Source organism: Corvus moneduloides, chromosome 3, assembly GCF_009650955.1.
Source record: "Corvus moneduloides isolate bCorMon1 chromosome 3, bCorMon1.pri, whole genome shotgun sequence".
In the NCBI taxonomy this organism is placed as follows: Eukaryota; Metazoa; Chordata; class Aves; order Passeriformes; family Corvidae; genus Corvus; species Corvus moneduloides.
In genome coordinates this window covers 72,914,293-72,941,510 of record NC_045478.1, presented here as the reverse complement: position 1 = coordinate 72,941,510, position 27,218 = coordinate 72,914,293, and the positions used below count along the sequence as shown (strand labels likewise).

General features: G+C 39.5%; 1 protein-coding gene across 2 annotated transcripts in view; it reads right to left on the bottom strand.

Moving 5' to 3' along the window:
- Positions 1-27,218, bottom strand: part of UST (uronyl 2-sulfotransferase) — a 175,357-nt gene that overhangs the window by 54,158 nt on the left and 93,981 nt on the right. For both annotated transcript variants that reach the window (XM_032102171.1, XM_032102172.1), the window contains exons 5-6: positions 25,579-25,732; positions 842-939 (exon numbers count right to left, since the gene is read on the bottom strand). In XM_032102171.1, coding sequence (XP_031958062.1) covers positions 842-939; positions 25,579-25,732 — 252 coding nt within the window. The remainder of the gene's footprint in view (positions 1-841; positions 940-25,578; positions 25,733-27,218) is intronic.

The window sequence follows — 27,218 nt, the reverse complement described above, 5'->3', positions numbered from 1 at the left end:
AAATATGTTAATAAAAAATGTGTAATGTAAATGAAGTAATAAACCTGTTTTGTTTCTTATATATAACTTCACTTAAGCCAAAAAAATAAGGCAGGATTTTACAACAAAGATATTTAGAAATGAAGACAAAAGAAGTAACACATTTTCACTTGTTTTTGCTGCTACCAGAAGTATGGCTTTTGAAAGAAGTTCTGGAAAATGTGCAGTTGTTTCATTATGGAGAAGCCTGAATAATACAGAAACAGAATACTCTGAAGTTGAACAAGCCTAACAAAGAACATTTGTTACCAACAGTAGAAAAGTATTTAAAACCAAAAAAGTATTTAAAATTATTCATATATTGTTGCATAAAAATTTACTATGGTATCAGTAATACAGCAAAATGAGAATGGCATACACAGAATGTTAAAAATGAGGTAGCTCAATTAAAGCAGTAGAAGGCTGCACTTTACATAGTTTTAAGCATGATTACGGTTTCTTACATGGACACAGAAACTTGTACTCCTCATATGTAGACTTGATACAAGCATCTGAGCAAATCAAAAACATGTATTACAAAGTTACAGCGCAGATAAAATGAGCAACCCAGAAAAAAATTTCACATAAATACATTTGGATTTGATGAATTATTCATGTTATGAATCAAGAGAATAGTGCTACATTTGCAGTGCCCTCCTTACTTCAAAATAAATGCATGCAGTTACCACATACAGTGCTACATTCCTTGTACTTACATTTCTCTCTTGTACTTCAAATAATGTCATCTCTTTATTACCAGTTTCTGACAAAATGTTGGCAATAGCTATTGCTGAACAAATTGAAATACCTTGCATATATTTACCTGCATCTTGGATGTTGTCCACAGAAATACGGTATGATGTAAAATAACCTGGGATTGGAACATTCAGGGTAGTTTTCAAGGATACATACATTAATGTCCTGTGGGGGAGGAAAGAAAAAAAATTACTGTATTTTCCTTTCTCTATTAGACACTGTTTTCTTTATCTCATACTTTCTATAGTCATCTCAGGGTCAAAGAACTGTGCTGAGGCTGTAACAAAAATCTTAAAAGTCATTTATTGGTCCATCTATCTACTTCTAAATAGCAGCAGGGGAAACAAAAAGTTATTTTGTCCTAGAATGCAGAAAGCACTTTTCTCTTCCTTGCTGCAAACCCCACAATTATTATACTGAGATTAGTGTATGATTCAAAGTGGGACACATTAATCAACTCTCATACTGAGTAATATTTAAAATATGCAGGAGATTATTTGCAGGCTCTTCTTTGTTCTAAATACACCCTGGAGGAAACCTGAAGTAGCAAGAATAAATGAAATTCAAGCAACAATTATTACCTGTTCTCTCTTTTTTTTTTTTTTTTTTTTTAAATTCTGCTTCATTCAATGACTGGAATGAAGATATGTAAGCTGTAATTCACACATCTCACTCAACAGTAGAACATACATCACTTTTGGTTACAATTCTGTAAACTTCTCAGATTTTCAGAACTGAGCCTACTGTGCAAAGCCCCACTGAGAAAAGGGGTTATAAGAAAGCATCATTTTCATGAAATATCATTCATCTAATTAGAAGCTATTTATCATTTTTCAAAGAGTAGGCATAGCTACTGAACCCTGAGGAACTGCATTCCATTTATAGCTTTACTTCAGCACAATAAGAAACACGTGGGATTGAATTCCATTATCCTTATCTAATCTAATAGAGCCTTACTCTGCAAGCAGACACACCCACTCCAGAGACATACAGGGCAAAAAATGTGTAAGACAACAAAAGCAAGAAAGGAAGGATCTCACCTCTGCAGAATCAATCTTCACTGTTATTCAGATGTGTGCTTTCACAATGTAATAGGCGTGATACACATCAACATAAACCAACAACTAAACAAATCCGTATTTTATCAAGTAAATAAAATGGGATAGAGAACATTCCACAACATAGATGTGCTTGGCAGCATGGAAGACACAGACAGCATCCCCTGCTCTCCAGGGGCAGGGCAGGGCACAGGCCTCCAGCATCTGCATCTGAGGCCTCATCAGAGAAAAGCTCTTCCCAGAACTTCAGTTCTCTCACCTAACTACATTAGAGCCCCATTTGGGTGTGTAAGCCTTTTAAAGTACATTTCTGGTTCCTATTCTGTCTCACACTAACGTGAATCCAATTTTATAAGCACATCAGAAGACCTTGGGCTAGGAAGTAAATCACATGGTGAGGAACCATTAAACAAAACAACGTAAGAACTGCCAACAGGGATACAAACAATCAATTTCCCCTCCTCCCCACAGTCTATTCAGGGCTTGCCTTAAACACACACCAGAAGATTTATGATCAAGACCTGAATTTTGACATTAAAGACTCTGAGCTGAAGCTAACCAGCCCCCCATTCTCAATGCTATGATTACTAAGAAATCTTAGTGTGGATGTACAGATTGCACAGGCAATGTGCCTCTCTCCGATCATCCCAATCGAGTTTTTTTAACATGAATTACAAATTGCACTTCTTTAAAGGCTTATTGTGCTTTTTACTATAGACACCACCAGAGATGCTTTCAGGGATATATATTTTTGCCTTTCACAAGAACCTAAAGACCTGCAATGAATTAATAAATTGCTTGGATTTTAAAAAATCTGAAATATTGCCCTGACAATGCTTTAAATTATGTCCAAGCTGGCTTGCACTTGATTGATGGATTAGATGGAAGGTAGAGAGAACACCTACATAAGATTTAAAAATCTGTAGCAACACCCAACTAAGTACATTATCTCTTTTCTCACTCTCATACAAAGGCAAATGGACATTAGCTTCCAACAAAGAAACTTACCATTTCTTTGCAAGAATAATGAATATGGTGGGTCAGAAAATATTCTCCGAGAGGAGTATCAATACAAAAGTGTAACCGGGACCTTCTTGTAATTGTGAAAACAGTATTTGATTCACATGGCCAGAGAAACATCTGTACAATAAAAGCAATGCAAATTCACATGGAAAATCGTGCAGCTTTAGCAAGTGAACAGCTGACAGTAACTCAAAAAGAGATTTTTAGTGTCCTTTTTAGAGTAAACTGGTGTAGGATCACTGAAACAACCAGGCGGACTCTAATCTAATCTTCCCCGCTCCTTGTTGATGACTCAAGGTTTAATACAAAGGCCAGGTGAGCTTTCCTACAAACTTACAATCTTTTGCCACACAAGGACATGCATTTCACCTTCCTGACATCAGAAGCACCAGGCTTTCTTTGCAGTAGAAGCACCGCCCCTTCCCAGGCTTTGTTTGCCACCACTGCTGTGATCTGTATTCCAGCTGCTGGAGTGTCCTCATGCATTTGTAGCACATGATCACTCCATGAGATGTGAAATCAGTTTTCAACCAAAAAAAAAGGGTGAAAGAAAGATCAGATGGAGGTATGCTAGTCATTTAAAACTTAAACACCCCTAAAGGAAGATGCCTTTTGGTGCTAGTGGCACTCAGGAATTTCTGGGGTTTTCCTGGTGCATGGAAAACCAAGGTGAAACGACGCTACTCTAGGCACTGTTACTCTGCTATCCTAAGCAACATTAATTGAACCACATTTCCCAGTAAGAACATGCTTTCTCAGCAGAACACAGATCTTTCAGGGCAGAAATGTTTGTGTGTGAGACAAAAATTTGCAAGGTGACAGATGACAGCCTTGCTCATTTAAATCACTGGAGGAGCTTTCTAAAAGAATTATTTTAACACAGTCTGGAAAGATACAGAACGAAACACAGAGGGGTACTTTGATCATAACCCTTCACAAGAAAGAAAGAGGTATTTTACTTTATTCTTCAGCTCCTGGCTACAATTCATATCACTCACATCCCACTAGGCTTGTGTCTTCAACAGGGCAGTGGGAGGCCTGGGAATCAGCCCTGGGGCTCCAACTAACAACAGAAACTGTCTTTCTTTTAAACAGTACTATGTTTTTCTACTCATGTAACAATTTTGTCTGAAAAGTTAAGCCGGTAATTTCTGCTGCGTTCTTCTGTAAAATTGTCTTTGAAATAAAAATCACAACATGCCTTAATCCTTTAATCTGTCGATGAGTCAGACTACTGATCTATCAGAAATAGATCAAAGGTGCATTATTAATATGTTTTTCTGAGATTAATAATAAACTATTTTATTTGCCATAGTGAGCTCATACATGCTATAAGAAGAAGTCAGCACCCAACTAAAAATATTTCATAGAATCACTGAATCATCGGGTTTCGAAGAGACCTTCAAGATCATCTAGTTCAACTGTTAACCCAGTACCACCACAATCACCCCTAAATTATATCCCCAAGTGCCCCTTGGGGCACATATCCAGATGCCTCTTTAACACTTCGAGGGATGGTTACTCCATCATCTCCCTGGGCAACTTATTCTGATGTCTAACACCTCTTTCAGTGATTTTTTTTTTTTTTTAACTATCTAACCTGAACCTCCCTGATGCAACTTAAGGACATTTCCTCTCATGAAACCTCCTTTCAGGTAGTTGTAGAGAGTGAAGGGCTAAAAAGTTCCTTTGGGACTTCTAATGCCATCACAAAAAGAGAAAACTTTAAGGTGTTCTTTTTTAGAACAATAAACAATTTACTGAAGTTAATGTCTTTAACTTATGACAAATACTGTACCATATACAAAAAGATGTGCCATAAGATTTGAGAATTTGATTTTTTTTCGTCCTAATACAAAATCCTAACAGTACTGACAGAAATAGCAACTTTTTTTTGTCCAGTAGAAGGAACACCCAAATTTAAAAAAAAAAAAAAAAAAAAAAAAATCTTAGGCTTCAAGGTATTCCCTATTTTTTGATTATCAGTGTCTCAACCAAAAATTACAGAAACACCAAATTCTGTCATGGATGCATTACAATTCTTAGTAGCCCTGACAATTTAAAATACGGAATCATAACTCACATACATGCCTTGCAAATAATTTCCATTCCATTCCATCTGTTCATCTAGAGAAAACTACATAAATATCCTTTCTCTCACAACCAAAACGAAAAATACACACCCTCTTTCTACGCCCTGCCCCTGTGGGATACCTCAACTTGTGTGAAACCAGGAGACCTTGCTCAAAGCCCAGGAACAGTCCATGCTCCTTCAGACTGGAGGGTGAAGATGTGGAGGTGTGTCAGCAGCAACCTAAATAAATATCTTCCAAGTTTTCATAAAAGGAAATGGAATAAAATGATGTGGAAAACCAGTGACTGAGCCCAGTCTACGGTGACTTCTCCTGCTTACAATGCTGCTCTTCATATACCGCTACAGTCAGCAGTGCAGTCTTGTCCTTACTGTTGCCAGCCAAGGAAAATTCTTCCAACTCTCCAGAGAGCCACCGAGAATCCTCTCACAGCTTGTAAAGTGTTCTCTCACATACTTGGTGTTTGTAAAGAGGTCAAACTGACCATTACATCCTGAGGACAATGTTGCATCATATGAACTAAACACAGCCACGCTAAAAAAACCCCAACATAATTCCCCATCTTTTCTGGCCCCAGCTAGGGAACTCTGGGGAAGAAAATGTAAACATGATGGCTCAGGAAAGGGCTTGTGAGTAAAAATATGAAATGAAAGAAGGAAAAGCAAAACTTCCTCCTTCAGAAGGCTGCAGAAAGACACTGAAAAGTCAAGGTATAGGTGGCATGAAGGTTTCCAAGTATAAATGTAACATGACTTGCTAAGTCTTACTTAGGAGCACAAATTATTTACACATTTAATGAAACATAAGATACAATGCAACACACTTTTATTCCTAATTAGAGAGAGTTTTACTTCACCAGGTGATATTTAATGTTTCTATTCAATCTCAATCAAGTATTTGGATAACTAGAGCCACACAGCAGCAAGATGACTTCTTTCTTTCAAATTCTGGAGGCATTTGGTATCTGTTTGTGCACCTATGCCAACATCACTGGCAGCAGATTGCTGTGGAGCGGGCAGGTGCTGGGCATTGCTTCCCAAATCAGCACTACCAACATAGACAAAGCCAAATGTTTCTCATGCTGTGCTGTTGTGGTGCTGAGCCTCTCCAAGGTGGGCTGCCAGGTGGGGTGGACTGTGCCAAACTGTGTGGGATGATTGTCCTCTGGAGATGACAGTAAGCTGGACAAGTTTATTGGGACACCAGTGGCAGCTGCAGAGTGACCAGTGGGCATCCTGGGGAGAAGCTCCACAAGATGGCAGAGCAGATCCAGCTAACCCTAGAATGCAGGGTTTCTGTCTCCAAATGCCCCCCTGCACCAGCTGTGATTGCCCCTTCACTTCTGTGAGGCTCTGCCAGCTCAAAAAGCAACAGAAACCCTTTTCTGTTCCTCCTCCACTGCCTTCTGGTCTTCTACCAGAAGAGCAAACAACACGGGGCTTGCGCACATAAATACCACAACGCCACCACAGCACTCCAGCTGCACAGGGCGACACAGGCCACAGCGGATGACTTCAGTCACTACTTTAATGTCCTTCACAGCCTCCCGTGGGCATCCACCCTCTCTTGCCTGGGGTCCTCCACCGGCTGCAGGTGGACACCTGTCTCACCATGGTCTGCACCACAGGCTGCAGGGGAATCTCAGCTCTGGTGCCTGTAACACCTCCCCTCTCTCCTTCTGCATCGACCTTGGTGTCTGCAGAGCTGCTCCTCTCACATATTGTCACTCTTCTCCAGCTGCAATTGCTCCTGCGCAGTAACTTCTTTCCCTTCTTAAACAGATTACCCCAGAGGTCCTACCACCATCACTGGAGGGCTCAGGCTTGGCCAGCAGCAGGTCCATCATGGAGCCGGCTGGCATTGGCTGCACGGGACATGGGGGAAACTTCTGGCAGCTTCTCACAGAAGCCCCTCTGGCCCCCCAGTACCCTGCCACTGCTACCAAAAGCTTGCCACGCAAACTCAACACATTTTTGTAGAGGATAATTCTGGGGTTTCTTTGAATTGACTTTCCAATTTCTTCTGGCAAAATACATGTTTTTACTTCCCCCCCCCCCCAAGTAAAGAGGCTGCCAAGTTTAATTCCCACTTTTTTTTTTTTTTTTCAATGGACTCTTTAGCCTGGGCTAATTTGCCTGACTTTTCAGCCAACAATGTATTACACTTTTCTTTCTGGCATCTTAGCAAGTGAAGCAGCAGCTAACAAAACAGCATCTTCTGCTAACCATCTACATTTTCATTAAGTGCAGACATAAGTTATTCATTCATATACAAATTTTTGCTGGCATTGACATAGCAAAAGTGATGAACTATGCCCACAATGCCACTATTCAGATGTGACAAACATTAAACACATTTGTACATCATTATTTTCTAACTTAAGATGATGTACAACATCAAGAAAATACATAGGTGGATATATTTCTCTCTTTTCTGTTATCAGAAATCATGTTAGTAATTTGTCAAAGGTAAGTTTTACTAGTAAGAATGGAACCACTTCACAGTTGTAAGCAGACACCTTATCATATCTTTCTTTTCCATTGCTTCTGTATTTTTCACCTCAAACCATCTTAGCATGGGAAATACATAAAAAAAAGCAGAAAAAAATTATGTCAAAAAAAGGGCGAGTGGCTGCCAGCTGGAAGCAGTGTGTAAGCATTAAATAACCATCCTGTTACAGAGGGCACAGATCCAGGGAAGACCAAAAATGAAGACTGTTATACTGTAATCAAGAACGAATCCCACTGGCAACTAACAACAAGGAGACAGTACCTCTGCTAATTCTGTTTACCAACACTTCTTCATAGAAGAACCTGGAAAATTTGTCTGCTTGGATGATGAGCTTTAATGAAATCAATTAGGAATGGCATATATTCAATTCTGCAAATGCTGAGCAGGAAATACCCACCACCTCAAGGACTTTTCAGCCCTCCCTAATGGAGCGCACGAGGACTCCAGAAAATTGATGCCTATAAAAAAGCAGCAAGTCATAGAATGGTTTGGGCTGGAAGGCACTTTAGGATCACCTAGTTCCAATCCTCCTGGCAAGGCAGGGACACCTTTCACTAGATCACGTGCATCAAAGCCCCATTCAGCCTGGTCTCCCCAACACTTCCAGGGATGGGGCATCCACAACTTCTGTGGCAACCTGTTCCAACAACCCTCACAGTAGAGAATTTCTTCCTAATCTCTAAACCCACCATCTTTCAGTTTAAAGCCATTGCCCCTTGTCCTGTCACTACATGCTGTTTTTAAAAAGTCCCTCTCCAGGTTTCTTGTAGGCCCCCTTCAGGTACTGGAAGGCTGCTCTAAGGTCTTCCCTTCCCTTCCCTTCCCTTCCCTTCCCTTCCCTTCCCTTCCCTTCCCTTCCCTTCCCTTCCCTTCCCTTCCCTTCCCTTCCCCAGGCTGAACAACCTCAACGCTCTCAGCCTGTTTTCATAGGAGAGGTGCTCCAGCCCTTTGATCATCTTCATGGACATCCTCTGGACTTGCTTCAACAGGTCCATGTCCTTCTTATGTTGAGGGCCCCAGAGCTGGACTCAGCAGAGTTGTAAAAGAGAAAGTCATAGAAGGTGGAGTCTCACTTCCCTTGACCTGCTGGCCATGCTGCTTTTGTTGCAGCCCGGGACACATTTTGCATTCTGGGCTGTAGGTGCACATTTCTGGCCCATGTCCAGCCTCTGATCTACCAGCACCACTAAATCCTTCTCCCCAGGGCTGCTCTCCATCTGTTCATCCCCAACCTGTACTGATACAGAGGGATTGCCCTGACTCAGCTGTAAGACCTTGCACTTGGCCTTGTTGAACTTAATGAAGTTCACAAAGGCCCACTTCTCAAGCTCGTCCAGGCACCTCTGGATGGCATCCCTTCCCTCCAGCATGTCAACCACACCACACAGCTTGGTGTCATCAGCAAACTTGCTGAGGGCATGCTTGATCCCGCTGTCACCCACAAAGATGTTAAACAGCGCCAGTCCCACTACTGACCCCAAGGAATGCCACTTGCCACTGGTCTCCACTTGGGCATTGAGCCACTGACTGCAACTCTTTGAGTGCGACTGTCCAGACAATTCCTTAACCACCAACTAATCCATCCATCAAATCCACGTCTCTCTATTTTAGAGACAAGAATGTTGTGTGGGACAGTGCCAAATGCTTTGTACAAGTCAACATATACAGACAGTAATTTATGCTCAAAAAAGATAGTTCTAGAGTACAGATAAAGTTAATTTCTGACAGGTGACAGCCTCAGCCTGGAGCTGACTGTGAGGCTGAAGTCAGTGGGCTGAAAGAGGACAGAGATGCTGCTGCTGGGTGATGGTGCTCCTGGTAGGGTGGTCTCACCATTCCTGGCAATGCAGTTCAGCCTTGGCTGCCCCTGTCCCAGCAAGAAAGGCAGAAGACTCAGGTTGTTGAGAAGTATTTTAGACCAACCTTTGCTAAAGGAGAAGCAAATTTATCTATACCAGGTTACCATTTATCCAATCTCTTAAAAAAAAAAGTTCATATCCACTGTAATTCATAGCAATGCTTTACTGCTCCTACTGTCAGGAAACCTTTACTAGTATCTGATACAAAACCACCTTAATGTAATTCAGAAAACTGCTTTGTCTTGATCTCAATGAACACAAGGAATAGCTGCAGGACATCGGCTTTATAGCACATCTTTTATTCACCTGAAGGTTTCTATTTCCCTGCAGCAATTCCTTTTTAAGACCATCTTCTGGACTCTCTTCAATTTCTCAGAAGCCCTAAAACAGAACTTTTAACTTAGGCTTTTTCACTAAAACCAGAAAAGACCCTGCCAGTGCCTTACTAAGTTCTCATCTGAACAAGGTAGTGCCTGGGAATTAGGGAATCATTTCATGTCTCTGGCTCCTGGAACCCAACATCTTTTGTTTACCTTGAAATGCTGGATCCCAGAAAATACTTGTGCTAAAACATTTTTAAAAAAACAAATTGGAGGAGATGCAGAGGAAATCATCAAGTAGCGCTGTGGATCATCACCTCTCTAATACATCACTCTTTTAACATTAAAAGCATCTATGTTCAGCCAAGTATACTGCAATACTAAGACTCTGTGACCTGTATTAACAGCAAGTCCTGCTCACAACTGAGCAGTAATATCCATTACCAGATTGCTCAGAATGAAAAATCATATGAGAAAAACCATGGGACATCACAGAAACAGAATGGTGTAGGGACTCTGGTGGGTTCGGTCGGGAGATCTCTATAAGCAGATCTTGGGACATGCGGTTTATTGCAAAGGGCGTGGGTATAGGGGCACTGCTTAGAGCTGCAGCTGGCAGCTCTGAGCAGGCCCAAGAGAGCAAGAGAGTAAGCGGGTAAGAGAGAGAGAGAGAGAGAGAGAGTGTAAGAGTGTGCGAAGAGTAAGAGAGGAATGGAATGGAATGGAATGGTGAAGTCCTGGTTACAATACAATAAATCATCTTCTGTACTGAATATTCTAATTGTCACTAACCAATCTAATACAAGATACAAATCCTATAGCATTTACATACAGCCTATAAGAGTTCTTATATTACCATAGTGTTACATTTTAACTTCTAAAAACCACTCTTTGGACCCCTTCTGCTGAGCCAGTAGGGTCTGCTCTGACCCTTGGACCTGTCTGCAAGCAGAGGGTATTGTTCAATCAAGAGGGGATTACCTTCAGTCGGCCATACCATTGTTTTCCAGTTGTTCAGTAACTAAGACTTGGTATTTCAAAAGTGGCTTTCATTTCGATGTCGCCTGTAGTTTTCATATTCCCAAAATCTTTTGTCAGGCAATCATATTTATAAGGCTTTCCTGTTTCATCTTCCCCAACAGAATGGTATGGATTGGAAGGGAAATTAAAGAGCATCTAGTTCCAACCATCCTGCCATGAGCAGGGACACCTTCCACTCAACAGGTTGTTTGCATACAGAAAAGGGCTCTCTAGAAAAAGCGTAAGTCAGAGAAAAATAGTCTCGAACTGAAGTGACAAGCAAAGACACTTTTGAAAAAATGGATAAAATAAACAGAAGATTGCCAGAACCTAGCTAGTATTAGACAACATCGTAATGAACAACACAATCAGCAAGGAGAAGAAAGAAAATCAGCAGAAAAAGCTTCTTTATCTTGCAACAGGATCTTTGATCCAGTCACTAAAGATGTGATAAACACAGTCCTTTGATCTCAGGAAAAAAAAAAAAAAAGGGGGAAAAAAAGAGAGGATAGAATGATTAAGGGTAGGAAACTAAAGACAGGAATAAAATAGCTGGTTTTCTTAGTGAAATGAGACACTGAGTAAGGGCGCACAGCATCTGTGCTGAGACAATACTCAAGAATAACAAAGAAGGGTTAACAGTAAAGTAGCAACTTTTTCAGGGAGTATTAATGACAGCAGATAAGAAATCTGACCTCACGGAGATACAGAAGGACTCTATAATGCTGAAAGACATTCAGGGCTGGTAAAACCATAGATTCTTACAACAGGATACTCTGGATGACAAGGATGTAACTGGATTTGAAAAGAAAAACCCAAATCACCAAAAGAATAACAACAATAATAATAATAAAATAAAAACTATATATTTATAGAAGAGAGATCTGTCAAAGGCTACTAAAAACAGATATGGCAGCAATATCTGTTGGTAAGCTGAAGGACGTCAGAACCTGGGAGGACACTCAAGGGGAAGCACCTTTTAGCCTGTTCCCATTTTGTACTGGCTTCCCCAGATGGGCTGGATGGTGCTCATGTCTCAAAAAGGGCCTAATGCAGAAAGTTCACACCTCCACATATGACACAGTGTCATTTGCACAGATACCAAGGAATTTAAATGTTTCAAAATGTCACATTTCCTACAACACAGGAAAGCCTATTTTAATAATGAGACATTTCTGTAGTTCACATTTTTCTCCCATTTTCTTTCCCAGGTCAAACGTTCCCATTCCTTTAAAGCCTGACTGGATACACAGAAATTATACTCGGCAGATTTTAGCCCTAACCTCAAAAATGCTTATATTAACAGAAACACATTTAAGTTCTATGAATGCCTCAAAATCTTGAAGCTAGCATTACACATTGTTTTTAGCAGAGGTCCACAAAAATAGTTTAAACAATATAAAAGTTTAAAAGAGGCTTATTAGAACAAATATCAGAGGTCTGCATACTAAATATATCACTGGAGAAAAGAAATCCATGAGCCAAAAGGAAATTAATTTTATTAACAATGAGCATTAGATATTATTGCTTTCATACACCCCAAAAGGACAGAGGCAAAACAAACATAAGAGATCATTCCATTTGCCTTTTTTTTTAATAGGATTTCATGTGACAAGAATTGGGGAGGAAAATGCTTACTTTCTACAATATAAATCTTCAAAATAAAAGAGTGAAGAGACGGAGAAGGAAAGACATGGACAAGGAAAGATATGCCCCATGAATCCAAAAAAATTATTGCAAGCATCAGGAAAGAAATAATTTTTTAAAATTACTAAGCTTTTCCTAATCTGCAGATGTAGCAAAATTTTCACTTAAGAAAATAAGCACTCGCTAGCTAATGCATGTTTTATTTCAACATACTGCTCGGTTACAGCTTAGGCTATGTGCTGTGACAAATTCCAGTGATACAATTCCCTTTCGCTGAAGTTAAAGGGAGAGAGGCTGTATCCAACAGCTCCTGGTATGTCCCTGAGATAATCCAGTCACATCAAGTACACTGTCCAGCAAAAGAGGAAAATAAACCTGCTGCTGACCTCTGAATTAAAAAAGAGAATATATATGATTCACCATACAGTACACATTTTAAATTTCTTTGGTACTGACTTTTAAGAGAAAAGTTCCTCATGGCACCAATATCTAATGTCTTTTATGTCCCCTTGACCTACCACATTTGTGGTGGCACTTTAACACAAACCTGTTGAATGGCGAGAAAACAGCTAGAAGTTTGACTTGTGGGCTAATTTTGCTTTCTTATCAGTCTTCTGCCTAGTGTTGACTGACTTGGAATCTCTCCCTTCATCTCTCAGGGCTGAATTGCAAAAGGAGCTGCAGAGCAGAGAAGAAGATCATACTGCTGCTGCATGTGGCTTCCCTGCTGCTGCAACTGGAGATGGTTTCTGCTCTGCTGCCCCCATCTAATTTCCCTAGTTAAAATCTTCCCTGCTGAACAGTTCTAATGTTTTTCTGGAAAATTACTAACACTTTGCATTATTCATAGCACTGCCATTCTGAACAGCAGACACAAAATGGAACATATTGATTCCACTTTTCAGTTTGACAAGACTATCACCGTACTGACAACACCAAGTATTAAAAACCTCCTAAAATTAAAAGGTTCAGAGGCATAAATAATGTTCTTATTTGCATTTTTTCCTTTTGTTTTTCACTTTTTAAATCTTTAGTCGTCTGCTGAAGTTCTTTTCTACAACTATGAAAAACAAAACCATACTTAGCTCCCTACACAGAAACCCAGAATCTCTCAATGCCTTCATCTCAGGTGCTATGGCTTCAAAAAGCTCAGCAAGCAAAAAGATCAAGTATAAAATCATGAAGGTTAATAAATCTGCTATGAAGAGAAAAAAAGTGTAAAATAGGCTTTTTTCCATCTCCTTTCTGTTAATCAAAAACATAATCTCTTTGGATTACATTCTGAAGAATTTTTCTACATTTTTTTCCTTCAGTCATTGATGAACACTTTAGTTTTCTTTTTTCCTTTCAAAGAGAACAGAAAATTAATTTTGAAGAAAATAATAATCTCATTTAACAATCCATCTTCACCATGGAAAGTTTCCTATTTGCCACCAGTTAGTGGATTTTTCCCCAAGAAAAAGGAAATTACTCTTGACAAGCTCAGTTATGAATAGTGGCTGGCTTTGCTTGGATCAGAGTTCATAGGAAAAAGCTGTGTTCAAGGTAACCTGACTAGACTGTGTTTCAGTAATTTACTGAGCAGTAGCCAGTTTTGCTGAAACAATGGCAGTCTGTTTTCCAGAGTCTGGAACAACAATCAATCAGCTTAACACCCATTGTCGGGGTTTTTGGATGGTTTGGTTATGATTTTATGTAAAGCAACTATATTTACAAGGGATAGAGGAGCTTTGAAAAGTCTAGAAAACAAGAAAAGAAAGAAAGCAACACTTAGAATAATAGTAAAAAAAAAATGAACACTGCTTTTACTTCAAAGGAGAATTTCACTACCTTGTTACATAGGGAATGTATTTTCTCAGTGGACACAGCAGGTCTGCTGCTTATCCTGAAAGATGGAGTTGCCTTTTCATTCAAGACATGCACCCACCATCCCTGTGATAATTCACAACCATGTAATATCATCAGCAAACTGGTGAGGGACATGTATTTATCAAAAAGGTAATTCGACTTCAAATAGCCATCTTAAGGCAAAAACCAAAAGCACATTTGAAACAGTTGATGCCTGTTTCTTGGGGCTTTTTTTTTTCACATTTATTTCTTTAAATAATGTGGAATTACAAGGAAGACAATAAAAAATTATTTCCTGGCAGCAGTACTCTTCCTTACTTGACTGTTAAGGAAAAAAAGGCGAAATGCCCTGAACCCCAGCTCAGTGACAACAAATACAATTTTACAGTTTATCACACTCTGTTCCCACACATTTTCTCCCGGCAATGGTAACTCACCAAGTTATGAAAAACTGCTTTTATTTTTTCTTTTGAATTTGATTAAAATCCACCACAAAAAGGCTGAAGGAATCAGCTTTCTGGAGGACTTCCTCTGACCATCAGTATCCTTCAGATGCCTGGGGTTATTTCTATTAGGTTTCCAGTTCATTAAGGTGCCAAGATGCCTTAGAGCATGTGGCTTGAATCCATCCTTGTTTCAGGGAACAGAAGCCATTAGTCCTTCCATTGCACTGAGCAGCAAAACTTGTCAACTCTTTTGATTGCAGTTGCTTATCTATCTGGCAAAGAAGCCAATCGGTCACCTCACTGTCTGAAGTCCCTCGTCCTTTCACATCTCTTCAGGAAAAGAAGAGAAGGGAGGTCACCTAAAATTAGTCTGGAGCCTCTGTACTGAAACTGTTACTCTAATAGAAGCTACTGGTATGCCGAGATGAAGAGAAGAGAGAAGAGAGAGAAGAGAGAGAAGAGAGAGAAGAGAGAGAAGAGAGAGAGAAGAGGAGAGAAGAGGAGAGGAGAGAGGAGAGAGAGGAGAGAGAGGAGAGAGAGGAGAGAGAGGAGAGAGAGGAGAGAGAGGAGAGAGAGGAGAGAGAGGAGACGGTGGTAATACCTTCTATGACAAGAGGGAAAATCTGATTTCTGGAATATCTGACACCTGAAGAGCACTCCTGAGGGAAAGCACAGCAGCCACTTGCCAGGCAGGGCCAAGCAACCAGAGAGAACATTACAATCCATCTGCCAAAACAAACCTATGGCATTTGGTTGTTTTTGGAGAAACACAAACACCCATCTCTATGTCATAGGAGCATACTGAAGCAAACAAAGCAAGAATAGACAGACTGCCTGATTTTTAGGCAGACTGTTCCCCAGTTCAGATCTGTTCATTCTGTAATGAGACAAAAACAAAACCTAGATTTGCACCTCTGTCCTTCATCTTCACTGCTGTACTAAGGGTTCTTTCCCTGCTGGGTGGGCTGGCTGGGAAGAACCTCCCACCTCCCCAGTGGGACAAGCAGCCCAGTTGTGTCCCACAGGAGATTCTGGCACCCCATATGTCCCCTGGCTCCAGGGACATGAGCCTTGGTGCTGACCAGAAAGGAGCAAGCACATGGTGCTCCAGCAGGTCCTCGGGTCCCTGTGAGCTGGGACCAGGATAAGGCACAGGATTTTACTCTGTAGGGTATAATAAACCTTAAAAACTTCAGAATAACTGGAATAAACTAAGTCTTCAGTATATCTGGGCACTGATATCCCTTTTTTCCACAAAATGCCACCTCTGCTTCCATATGGTTTCAACATAAACTACATCAGTCTTAAAAATACAGAATTCGCAAGTGTGACCCAGCCATCCTGCAGTCAACAGAAGAGTCCACACCAGCACCAAAAAATTACATGATAGGAAAATATTTTGTAGTCAACAAACACCTAAGGCCCAGGACAGCCTTGGATGCTTGTATAAAGACATGCCTATCCCTCACCACGTCAGCCGTGCACCACGGGTGAGCAGTTCTCCTAAATCTACTGCCCTGCGCTCTCTTTGCCATCTACCACCTCAAAGCTTCAGCTTTGCTGTAGCTGAAGGAAGTTTTAGAGATCAGGATCTCTGCTTATTTCACTTTGCTGGCAGCTCTGACAGCCAGAAAACTTAGGTATAAACCACAAAAAGGAAAGAGGAAGGAGAATGACAGACAAGGAATAAAACGGCCTAATAAATTCAGTTTTATTTTCATGGATTGTCAGTTCCTGCAGGTTTTGACACCTAGGGAGTGAAGTGAGTATCTGACTGCTTGAAATTACAGTATCATGCCACAGCCTGAACACATTCAATATGCTGGCAGTAAGAGGAGGGCTGTCTCTCTCTGCCCTTCTTCTGTCAGGAGGAGTAAAAGGTTCTGCAGTTTCCTTCCCCATCCGACTGCCAATAAAAGAGCTTTCATTTAAGGTGGTTAAAGCATAACACAACAAGGAAGAGAAAACAGGCTCACTCTTAGCAAGGAATGTATTTAGGAGGTTTTATAGGATGGTTTTCTAGGGACACCTATCATGATTTCATCAGACAAGTCTTCAAAAAATTGTTAATTAAGCATAATTTCCAAAAGTCTGATTCCTACTGCTAAATACACACACACACATGCATTATTACACCATATTTTTAAGACAGACTATTTGCTGGTCAATGCCCCATCTCTGTTATTTATGCAATGTATAAACTGTAACTTTAAAAATATTGATTTAAAATTTTATACTAACAGAAATTGAAGGCATTCTTTTTTTCTGGATGATAAAACATTCCAGTTCTAAAAACCACTGTATTCCAACTTAAGACAAACAAAATATCAATCAATAATTAGCTTTACTTGAGGACTATTAAACACTTCTTTCAGGTTCATAATGCCCAAAATGCTAGACTATGCACTGAAGATAACATCCGTATCACACACAGATCCTCTTGTTTTTGTTCACCTAAAATAGTTATTTGTCAGCTAATTATCCTTGTTAAATCATCCCTTACTGGGAATCATGTAAGTGTTATCCCCTTAGATGTGTCCTCCTGTTACTTTCACATTAACAAAGTACATGAGAACTGAAAATGCAAATACTCAAGGCTTACAAAAATTATCAAACACCTGAAACTCACCCATACTGAGATTACTGTAAATAAAAACAAAGAGACTTTGCATTTCTGAAAAGCATGCACTGAAACAAATGTTTAAACCCACTATTTTAAGGATTTTTACATCTTCTCTTCTGGTGTCTTTACTATTACAGTGCACAGTGTAAAACTGTGGATGCAGTTCATACTTTAAATGCATTTTTATCTTAGCTTTTAAAGATAAATTTGAGAATAGTCATGACAGTGTTAACAATTAATAGCTTCAGCATCAGTTTGGAACTTACAAAAATTCATTTGATTGGCAGAGATGTAAGACAACAAAGTCTTAGCCACTATGGCATATACCCAAGAACACTCAACTACTTCAAAGTCAAGAAACAACACATTCAGCTGGAGATGTCTATAATTTTAACTATCTTATATAAATCACCTAGTAGTAGAATTCACTTGTAAGCATGTATAAAGTTTGCTTTTGAGTCACCCAGAGAAGAAACCAATTTCAGAAAATCAGTACTGGCTATAAGGAACATTTACTATACACACAGGACCTTTCTCTGGGTGCCCCTGAGGCTCTAGATATGCACTGGTCAGATATTTTCTGATGAAGAGGTGCTGCTTTGATAATTAACAGCCCTTGGGGGCTACATAGTTGCACTTTTAAAAACAGACTAGAGTGGAATATTTCAGTTGACAGGGATCTACAAAGATCCTCTGGTCCAACTGCCTGACCTATTCAGGGCTGACCGAGTGTGTTGTTAAGGGCGTTGTCCAAATTGCTCTTAAACGTCCACATGCCTTGAGCATCGACCACCTCTCTAAGAAGCCTGTTACAGTGCTTGACCGCTCCCTCTGTGAAGAAATGTTTCCTAAAATATTTCCTTTTTGGATACATATAAACTTATTCACAACAATGACCAGCAAGGACTTCCACAGCTTAATTACATGTTGTCCAAAGTATTGCATCTTTCTATTTTTTACTGGATCCGGCAATTACCCACTCCAGTTGTGACCTTCTATTAGTCTTACACTGAAACAGCCCTCAAGCAATCATCCTTGAGGTCACTTTTTCATGCCTCCTGAAAATCTGCCTTCTTGTATCCTTTCCATTGTTTACTTCGTCCTCTTTTGAAGAGTCTTAACCTTTGTCATTCCTCATCAGGAAATTATTTCATCATCGCTCCTACCCATTTCTGAGGCTTTTCCAGTTCTTTCAATCCCATTTTGGGAATGGGAGATCACAAATGTCAAATGAAAGTAGTCAAGTGCAGACACACTAGAGATTTATACACAATGAAATTCTCTGTACTGATCTCTATTGCTTTTGGTTTGCCTTTTTTGACTGCTACTGAGGACCAAGTGGATGCTATGATAGAACCAGCCAACACACACAGAAGATCTCGCTCCTAATACAGCAAAAGGCTTGTGAGAGTCCATCAGTTTCTAGGTGAAATAAAGATTATCCCCCGCAAACTGTTTTCCCACCTTCCCTGAAGGCAAGGCTGGCTTTAATCCCTGGGCTGCCCAAGAATGTTCCTTTCTGTTCTTGCTCAATCATTCAAAAATATATCTCCCGAAAATATAACACAGACATACCCTCTTCTCTTATACAGTTTACATGGCCTTAGAAAGCTGGTATCAATATATTAGAATCTTTGTCTGTGGTTGGGATTTTCCACTCTACAAACAGTATTCTCCTACAGAGAAGCTAGAGAAAACTAGTTCCACAAGCTACCACAATACATAAAACCCAAAAAAGAACACAAAAGAGAACATCAGGAGCTGTCCTGTATTCACGCTCAGAAAGGCACAAATAAAAAACTTGGCTTAATCACCATAAAAATGAAGATTCATCATTTTAAACTTAATACAGCAAGGTCCTTTAATAAAAGATTGTAAGTTCTTATGTATATAAATGTCCTAAAAAGCACTACCGAGACATAGTATATGGTAAGACCCTGGATTAATGTTACATTTAAATAAGATTGTGGGTACTTAGTGCTTGGACCTCTACTGCTACTGGGTTTCTGGTTTCCTGTGCAGTTCCTTAACATTTGCAACAGCCAGAAATTTTCAGGCCACTACAACACTGCAAGAAAAAAACCCTCACCTTTTTACATTCTGAAGCAACATGTTGTTGTTACCCTGTATCCTGTCTCCACAAAAAGGAGAATGGCGATACAGAAAGGTATCATTAAAAAAAAAGCGTGGTATAAATCTTATATTTGCTATTAATGTAAGTATGTATTGTGAATTACATGGAAGTTTTTGGTGTTGCAATCTTATCCAATGCTATATTGAGTATTTACTAGGTGCAATTGACTCAGACTACTGAATGAAAACAGATTAGGAAGGCACATTTTTCTTGCTCTTGTATAAATGCATAATGCTGCAATGTTTGGAATGCAAACTCCACAGGGGAATATTAAAAAAATACTGGTTTGTAAATTAAAGTCACTGAAAAGTAAATGTCAGCCATGAAAATATTTCCTTTAATATTATGTTTTATAAGTTGTTTAATCAGTCCCTTCTCCAGCTGAGGTCTAAATTACCATTAACTTTGTGGTTCAATAAATTATTAATACAAAATGGGAGAATCTAAGGGGAAAAATGGTGTTTTAGAGCACACACAATAGATGAAGAGCTGCAAAAATGGGCGAGAAATTTTGCTGTGAAGAGGTAATGCAGTAAAAGGGAACAGCTGGAGACTATTAAAAGCACTCATTAGAGGGAAGAAGCAGTAAACTGTTCTAATTGGGTCAGCTGACAGGTGGCTGTACTTCAGCAGTGCCCTCCCAGCAGCCCTGTCCCAGCCACAGGGATTGGGGCTACTGTGTGATCCCCAAACCAGATCTACAGCTGCAAAGCTGCACTGCAGCACATCAGTGACCAAATCAAACTGCCCCCGCAGCAGTTTGTAACGCAGGCACTAAAATGACTACTGTGTGTCTGGGGGTATGTCAGGGAAAACACAGAGTGCATAAAATGTTTAGCCTCGTAACTACAGCTAGGAATGCAGTAAGTGAAAAATGTTCTTTTTAATTTATATATTCCAATCCCTAGTATCTCGTATGCACTGCACAGACAAAGGCAAATAATTTTAACCTCTGCATGCCTCAGATTTCCAGTCTAAACAATGTTAACAAAGTTATCAGAGCCTCCCCAAAATTTCCCACATTCAATCAACAGACACTTGTAGCCCCTCAACAGGAAAATCAGAGTCATGAACCCTCTATGGCCTCACTGCACCAATCTGAGGGCAGGCAACTCTCTCCCTGCTTTTTTTTTTTTTTACAGAGATATACACGAGAGTGACAGTCAGAAGATGAAGGCATGGGCTCCCTACCATGGTCTCTCCTGGAGGCCACGTCTCTGGCAACTGAAAAGCTTCAAGAAACTTATCTAAAGTCATGCAGGAGAAAGCTCAGCGATGACAACTGATAGCAACTACTGATGACAATTCATAATATAATTACCCACGGTATTATGCAGATAAACACAGGAAATAAGATAGCCAGCTGCTGTCCAAAAACCAGTGCAATTGGTAAAACTATTTTTTCTTGTAGATAGAAATTTGAGGATATAAATAATAAAACTGGTTAAATATATTTAGTGAATATTCTTATATTAATGAAAACCATGGAAGTCACAAAAAGAAATTCTCAAGATTCAGGAATAAAAAAAATTGTTCTGTGGAGTTTACCCATTCAGCTTTCTCTATAATTTTGTTTGAAATTTATGAAATAACCTAAACAACATTAGTTTAAATATTTAGCCATAAAAGGTAACGTTGCAAAAGGAACGTTTTTTTTTCCCTATTATAAGAAATTTGGTGTGCAAGTTCCCTGACAGTGCTTGAATTTTACTTCCCTCCTTTGCAGCAATCCTAATACACTTTTAATAATTACTTTAACGTTTCATTTAAAAGACAAAAGGACAGATGCTCCTTTATGGGATCCCTTGCATGAGTAATCTTTAACATAAATGAGGCTGAATATTGTTAGAATATTTTTAATTTTTACTGAAAAAAGCTTATTTATTTTCAGAGATGAAGTTGATAAGACTATGCAGAGCCACACAGAGATGCCGTGCAAACAAATTGATAATTATAAGGAAAATCTGAAACATTCTATAGGAAGGTGACAAGTTATTATCTTACTGAATGATTTTTTAAATTCAAAGTGTCTGATTTCTAATATATTAGCTCAGAGATCTTTTACTGGAGTGAGCTAGGAGCCATGATATTCATGAGCCTAACAGAGATCAGAATCCCACGTAACCAGATTTCCTGTAATTCAGGCAACAACATGCTGCTTCACACACTCATTCAGCCTTAGTGGTCTTAGATCAAAGTTTTACCAAGTATTAAGAAAAGATGAAAACCCTATACATGCCTTTTTTTATATTTGATGTCTCACGCTGAAGTTGTAATAAATACTAGATAATGACAAACAAGCCTTCTGGAAGGAACAATTTTAATATAAACCTTTAAAATATTAATGGTAGTCCCTCTTCATCAGGGGTGCTTCCTACCTTCTGCACTTCCACAAGCCCTGAACTAAATCGCATCTCATGCGTATTTTTCTTTTGCTTGGTACCTGCAGCACTCACAGCTGCACTGAAAAGGGTTTCCTTGCTTTACTGAAGGGCATTTACTCTAAGAACTCTAGTTCAACCTGAAACACATTCACTACAATGAATGTAATTTAACTTCTGTGAATTTATCTCATCTTACAGGACCATAATGTAGGACTGACAGTCACATCAGTGTGCTTGAGACTCAACTCAAGGTGCTCGCCATTAATTACCTCTCTGCCATACCCCACAATACCACGCTGCCACTATTTATTTTGGAGAAGCTTGGAAGTGATTTCTTCAGGTGACTAACAGTAGCTCGCTCCAGCAGAGAAAATGCCAGGTCAGGGCAAGGAGCTGGTGGATCTGGGTAAAAAGTCTCACACTGCAGCAGGTGCCTCTACCACATCCGACTCATGAATAAAAGGCTTGTTTTCTATCCCGACTTTCAGTTGAATTTTGATAAACACAGACATTTACCAAAACGTTTAGAACAATTTATTTGACTCCTGAATGAATGGCTGCATTTCCTGGAACAGAGTCAAAGCCTGAAGCTGTATTCTGAGAAAATTTCAAATGATCAGTGAACGGTGGAAATTTCTGTCTCCATTTCTGACCTTTGCAATGTCAGCAGTTCAGATTTTCAATGTTAAAAAACCAGCATGCAAGGTACTACCAGACTTCAAGATAGTTTGGGCTTTTTCAACTCCCTTTTTTTCTTAAGGATCAGAACTGAGGGGAGGGAAATCCTTCCATCAAGAGCATCACAACCTGGTGCTCATCAGACACAAAACCTGATCTTTAAATGCTTTTCCTCCCTTAAGAGCCTGCTTTCTAGAGCAGCTGAGCTCCCACACCTTCACACTGCAGTTTGAGGGAATATGGATGTTGCCCTCAGCTTTTCAAGGGCAAAGGCTAGTACTGGCAGCTGTTGATGAAGATGCCAGGATAGCCTGGAAATGTTCCCAGTTGCTCACACAACCTTCCAAGAGATAGGACGCCAAGAACGTCATGGTTGATAAAAGCACAATCAGTTTCCAAGGCTCAGTTTCCAAAGATACACACCTTTTGCCTGCAAACCCGTCTCTTCTGGTAAAACAGAGAAGTTATATTTACAGTTTCTCCAGTCCATTTTTTGGTAAGCCTATAACTGCTGTCAACACAAGGCTTCTCAAATACTCCAGCAATGAGCCCAGTGTCATGGATCAATCCATGGATCAATCAGCAGTTATGTATTTTCCTAGCTGTTCATCTGAGGCATGATGGAAGAAGAAAAGTAAAAGCTCATATCCTCCCCCTGCCTTCATGTATCTGCTCATGGTCAGGCACACCTCACTCCAAACAACTTATGTTTGATATTGTGATCAATGTTGAAACTATTTAATATGCTAAATCTAAGATTATACTTAAATAGGCCCCCATAAAAAAGAGTAATATTTCATGGTGAGTTTTGCATTTAGAAAAATATTAGGAAGAACTGCAAAAGTTATGAGACCTGCAATTAGGCCAGCCATCAGTCCTGTGCTGAAGTGGCATACTGGCTCAGGCTCAGAGGTAAAATCAGCTGCTTACTTTCCTCACAGCTAGATCAGACAATCCATTTTGCAGATTTCTGAAGCTATGATTCCAAAATCTCTAATACCTGAATTTTAAGAAATATGCAAGCAGATTTTCTTGAACCGCTGAGGAAAAGATTAAAATGCGGGCATGCAATATATGATGTGGTTGGATGGCTCAAGCATTACAAATGCTGAACATTCAGAATGCATGGCTTTCATGAAAATTAATTTCACTGGCAAGAGCTCTATATGTTACTGTCACTCTCTCTGAGGAGTGCAAGTGACTGCCAAAGTCTGCCAAGGAGGGATGGAAAACAGGTTCCAGAAACACTTCCAGGATTCTAACACTGACTTACCAACAGAGAAAATCAAAATGAAAATGCAAAAATAGTTTTTATTAAGGATGCTAATGGTGCCTCAGATTATCAAACTGCCTTTTGAACAAAATGATAACTGACCTCAGTCAGACACTTTTTATTTCTTTTTCATTATAGCTTTTGTACTGATCTGTGTAGGCATCGATATCTGCATATGCATATAAATAATTACCTTCTTGAAGAACATACCAATGCCAGTGAAAATGCAAGGTAATTTCTATTAGTTTTTAAACCAACACACCATTAATTCGATCTATTTGTTTCAGTTCTGCTTGAAGTACAATTTCACTGGCTATACATATCATAAGGTGCACAGTCAGTACTGAAATAGTACCAGGTTTTACAGAGTCAGTCGTAAGAGGTGCCAATCACTGCATTTCAAATGAGAAGGCGCTCAAAATAAAGTACAGACTCTACCACTCACTTTTAACATTTCCAAAAAAGAAAATGTAGCCGGGTTAAAAAATAAAGTTGTAGTAAAAACCCCCACCCCTCATTAATTTCCTCAACCCTCTTGTCCCATTCAGAGATGATGAAGCAGAAATCCATGCACACACTACATGCAAAGTCTTCTAACTCTGCACACCAGGAGGTCAAGACCCACTCAGCTAACATAGGGACCTCTTTGGGGTCTCTATCCATATAGCAAGTAAGATACCTTTCGCAGTTCATATCTGTATAGCAGATGACATTAAATTTAAGGCTATTAGACAGTTACACTGATACCTCCCCCTTCAATTACTCATAATTTATAAGCTTGTCTGTTCACAGGGCTCTGCATGACAAACAACAGAAGTAAAGACAAAAGAAATCATAACAGTCCTGTAACACGTAAAAAAACCCAGCCCTCCTTGGATTCATCTAACTTCAGCTAGGGCTGAAAGATGTTGTGTGGCAGCTGTTCAGAGCTGTGTTCTCTATGGCTCATCACATATCTTGTACTCTACTGCCTCTTCAAAACATCACAAAAACACCCTCTCTTTCTCCTCCAAAAGCCACAGACATCTCCTGTTTTGACATTGTCTGGCCTGCAACATCTCATAGCAGACCATCAAGCTGTCCTGTCACTGCTGTTTCACTGACCCCTCTGCAGGTTCAAGTATGGCTGAAGGCTGAGTCCAATCAAACTGGATCTCCATCAGAGAGAGGGCAAGAAGCAATTCCCCCATTGTGTTTTTTTTGAGAGGTGTCAGTGTACATGCAAAGAGATCAATATAAAACAAACCAATCACCTCCCTAGTTTCCGTGTTTCTTATTTAGCATTCATTGAACACCCACTGCCACAGGACCTTGGTATGCAACAAAAGCTGGCAGGTGTTCAGTAGTCGTACAAATTTAAAACTTATTATGAATAGCTTATTCAGCATTATTTCCATAATCTTAACCCAAAAAAGACAAAAGACGACAAAACCAAAGCAAGAACTGAGATTAGAGCCCTGGTATTAAGAACATTACAAACAACTTAGAGACTTGAGCTCACTGAATTGCTCTGTTTCTCAATTTTCCTCTGAGGCTGCACAGTTACAGACATAGTCTGAACCTAAAACTGTGTGTGAATATTCACAGTGATAAATATAGGCAGAATTATTATATTACTATACAGTGCAAATCCAACTCAGTGGAAGGACCATAATTCAACGGTGGCAATCTGGAACTTGCTGTCAGCTTATTCAAGATCAAACTGAATTCATTGGCAACACTCCACACAGTAAAGCTGAGCAAATTAAGGACCAGGCAAGAATGACAGAGGAAAAACACAAGATGGAAGATGCATCTGTCTCCCACGATTCAAGCATCCAGTTTGAATAACAGCTTTACATAACAATGAGGGGAAATTGGTAATTGAAACCTTTAATTTGAACATACCAGGTATCTTTCCTCCTGCCTCATGCTGGGGGTACGGATCATGTGATTCTGTTCTCCTCTCCAATCTCCAAAACGTCGAAAAAAATAATTGGATAGGAATCGGTTGACAGGATCTCTAATAATATTGATGTAGACCGGCTGGTCTCCTCCAAACCTGGTGGGAAGAAAAATAGGTGAATCTCATCACAAGGTTCCACACAGACACGTATCTATTATCTCTCATCTGAATGCTTTCAAATTACTTCCTACAGAAATTCAAAGCTTTTACAAGGTAAGGAGTGAAACTGAGAATCTTACAACTAGTTTCTAAACCTTTGTAAATGCATGTAAGATCTCTTTAGGGTGAACAGTAAATATGGAATCACATTAAGCTATATGCGTACTACAAACATTTTGGTCAAAAACCTTTTTTTATACTGTATCAACTGTTTTGCTTCTTGAGTTCTCTCCTTGCTCATTTCAGATGAAGAACCTTCTGCAGATGAATCAAAGAATGATCATTTCTGCTTCTCAACACACTTTCCATCTGGGCAGTCATGTCAGAGCAAGCACCACCCAGCAGTAACTGTTGTAAGGCAGCCCTGGATCACCTCTGCCTGCACAGTAAGTGTAGTAATGTGCAAAGGATTTTCAGCTTACTTTGAAAGCTTTTTTCCAAAAGCTTCCTCTGGATGAACTGACAGATATGCATGGTATTTCCAACTTTCTATTTGCTGGAACTTATGCAGATCCTTGTCCCCTCACCCCCAGCCTGCACCACTGGCTGGATTTGAGGTTATTTCATGGTTATGCAATACCTTATCCCTGTACTGCACTTCATGATTTTTTTTTTTTTTTAAAGTCAATACGAAAACTCTTGCTTCAAGAAAGAAATTAAGTACCAATCTCAAGTACATGCAAGTTCAAGGAAAAGGAAAGGGTAAAACCAGCTGTGACCAGGCTTGCACATAAGCAAAATATGGCATAGGTACCTGCAACTTAAGAGATGAGAAGATAAACCAGAGCAACTTCATCACCTTTACTTTACCCTCTTGTACGTCTCCTCCCGGTGCTTAATGACAGTTCAATAGGTGAGATAACAAAAGATGAAAGGAGGAAAAAAGAAGCTTGGGTAGGTTTCTGATTACACTGTATTTTCAGAATGTTAAAATATTGACCGCATATTTTAGATCAACACACAGCATCAGGAGAGCAAGCCTAACTGGAAGAAAAAACAGGAAGCTGCTTACACTGTTCCACGGTCAAAATGAAAAAACTGGCCTTCATGGAACAGACTTATGGACTACAAATTCTGTGAGACAAAGAATAAAATAAAACCTTCCTGGATTGAGAAGTTTGTAGGATAAATTCAACTTGGAATTTTCCTTATCTAAGAACATGGATTATGCTTCTCCCTTCTGTTTCCCCAATTTAGGTGAAAAATTCTCACTTAAGCACTAGCTTATGCTTTATTTTTGGGAGCTTGAGGACATAGCCATATTAACGTATTTAAATGCTATTCTGATGATTTTCTGAGTCACAATTTATATAATTTCTTCTAAAATGTAAAATACTAGATTAAGAGAGAGAAAACTGAAGACACTCTTTAAATTAAAAAACTCTTCTCAGTTTCTCCTCATTTTTTGAGTCAATGAATAATT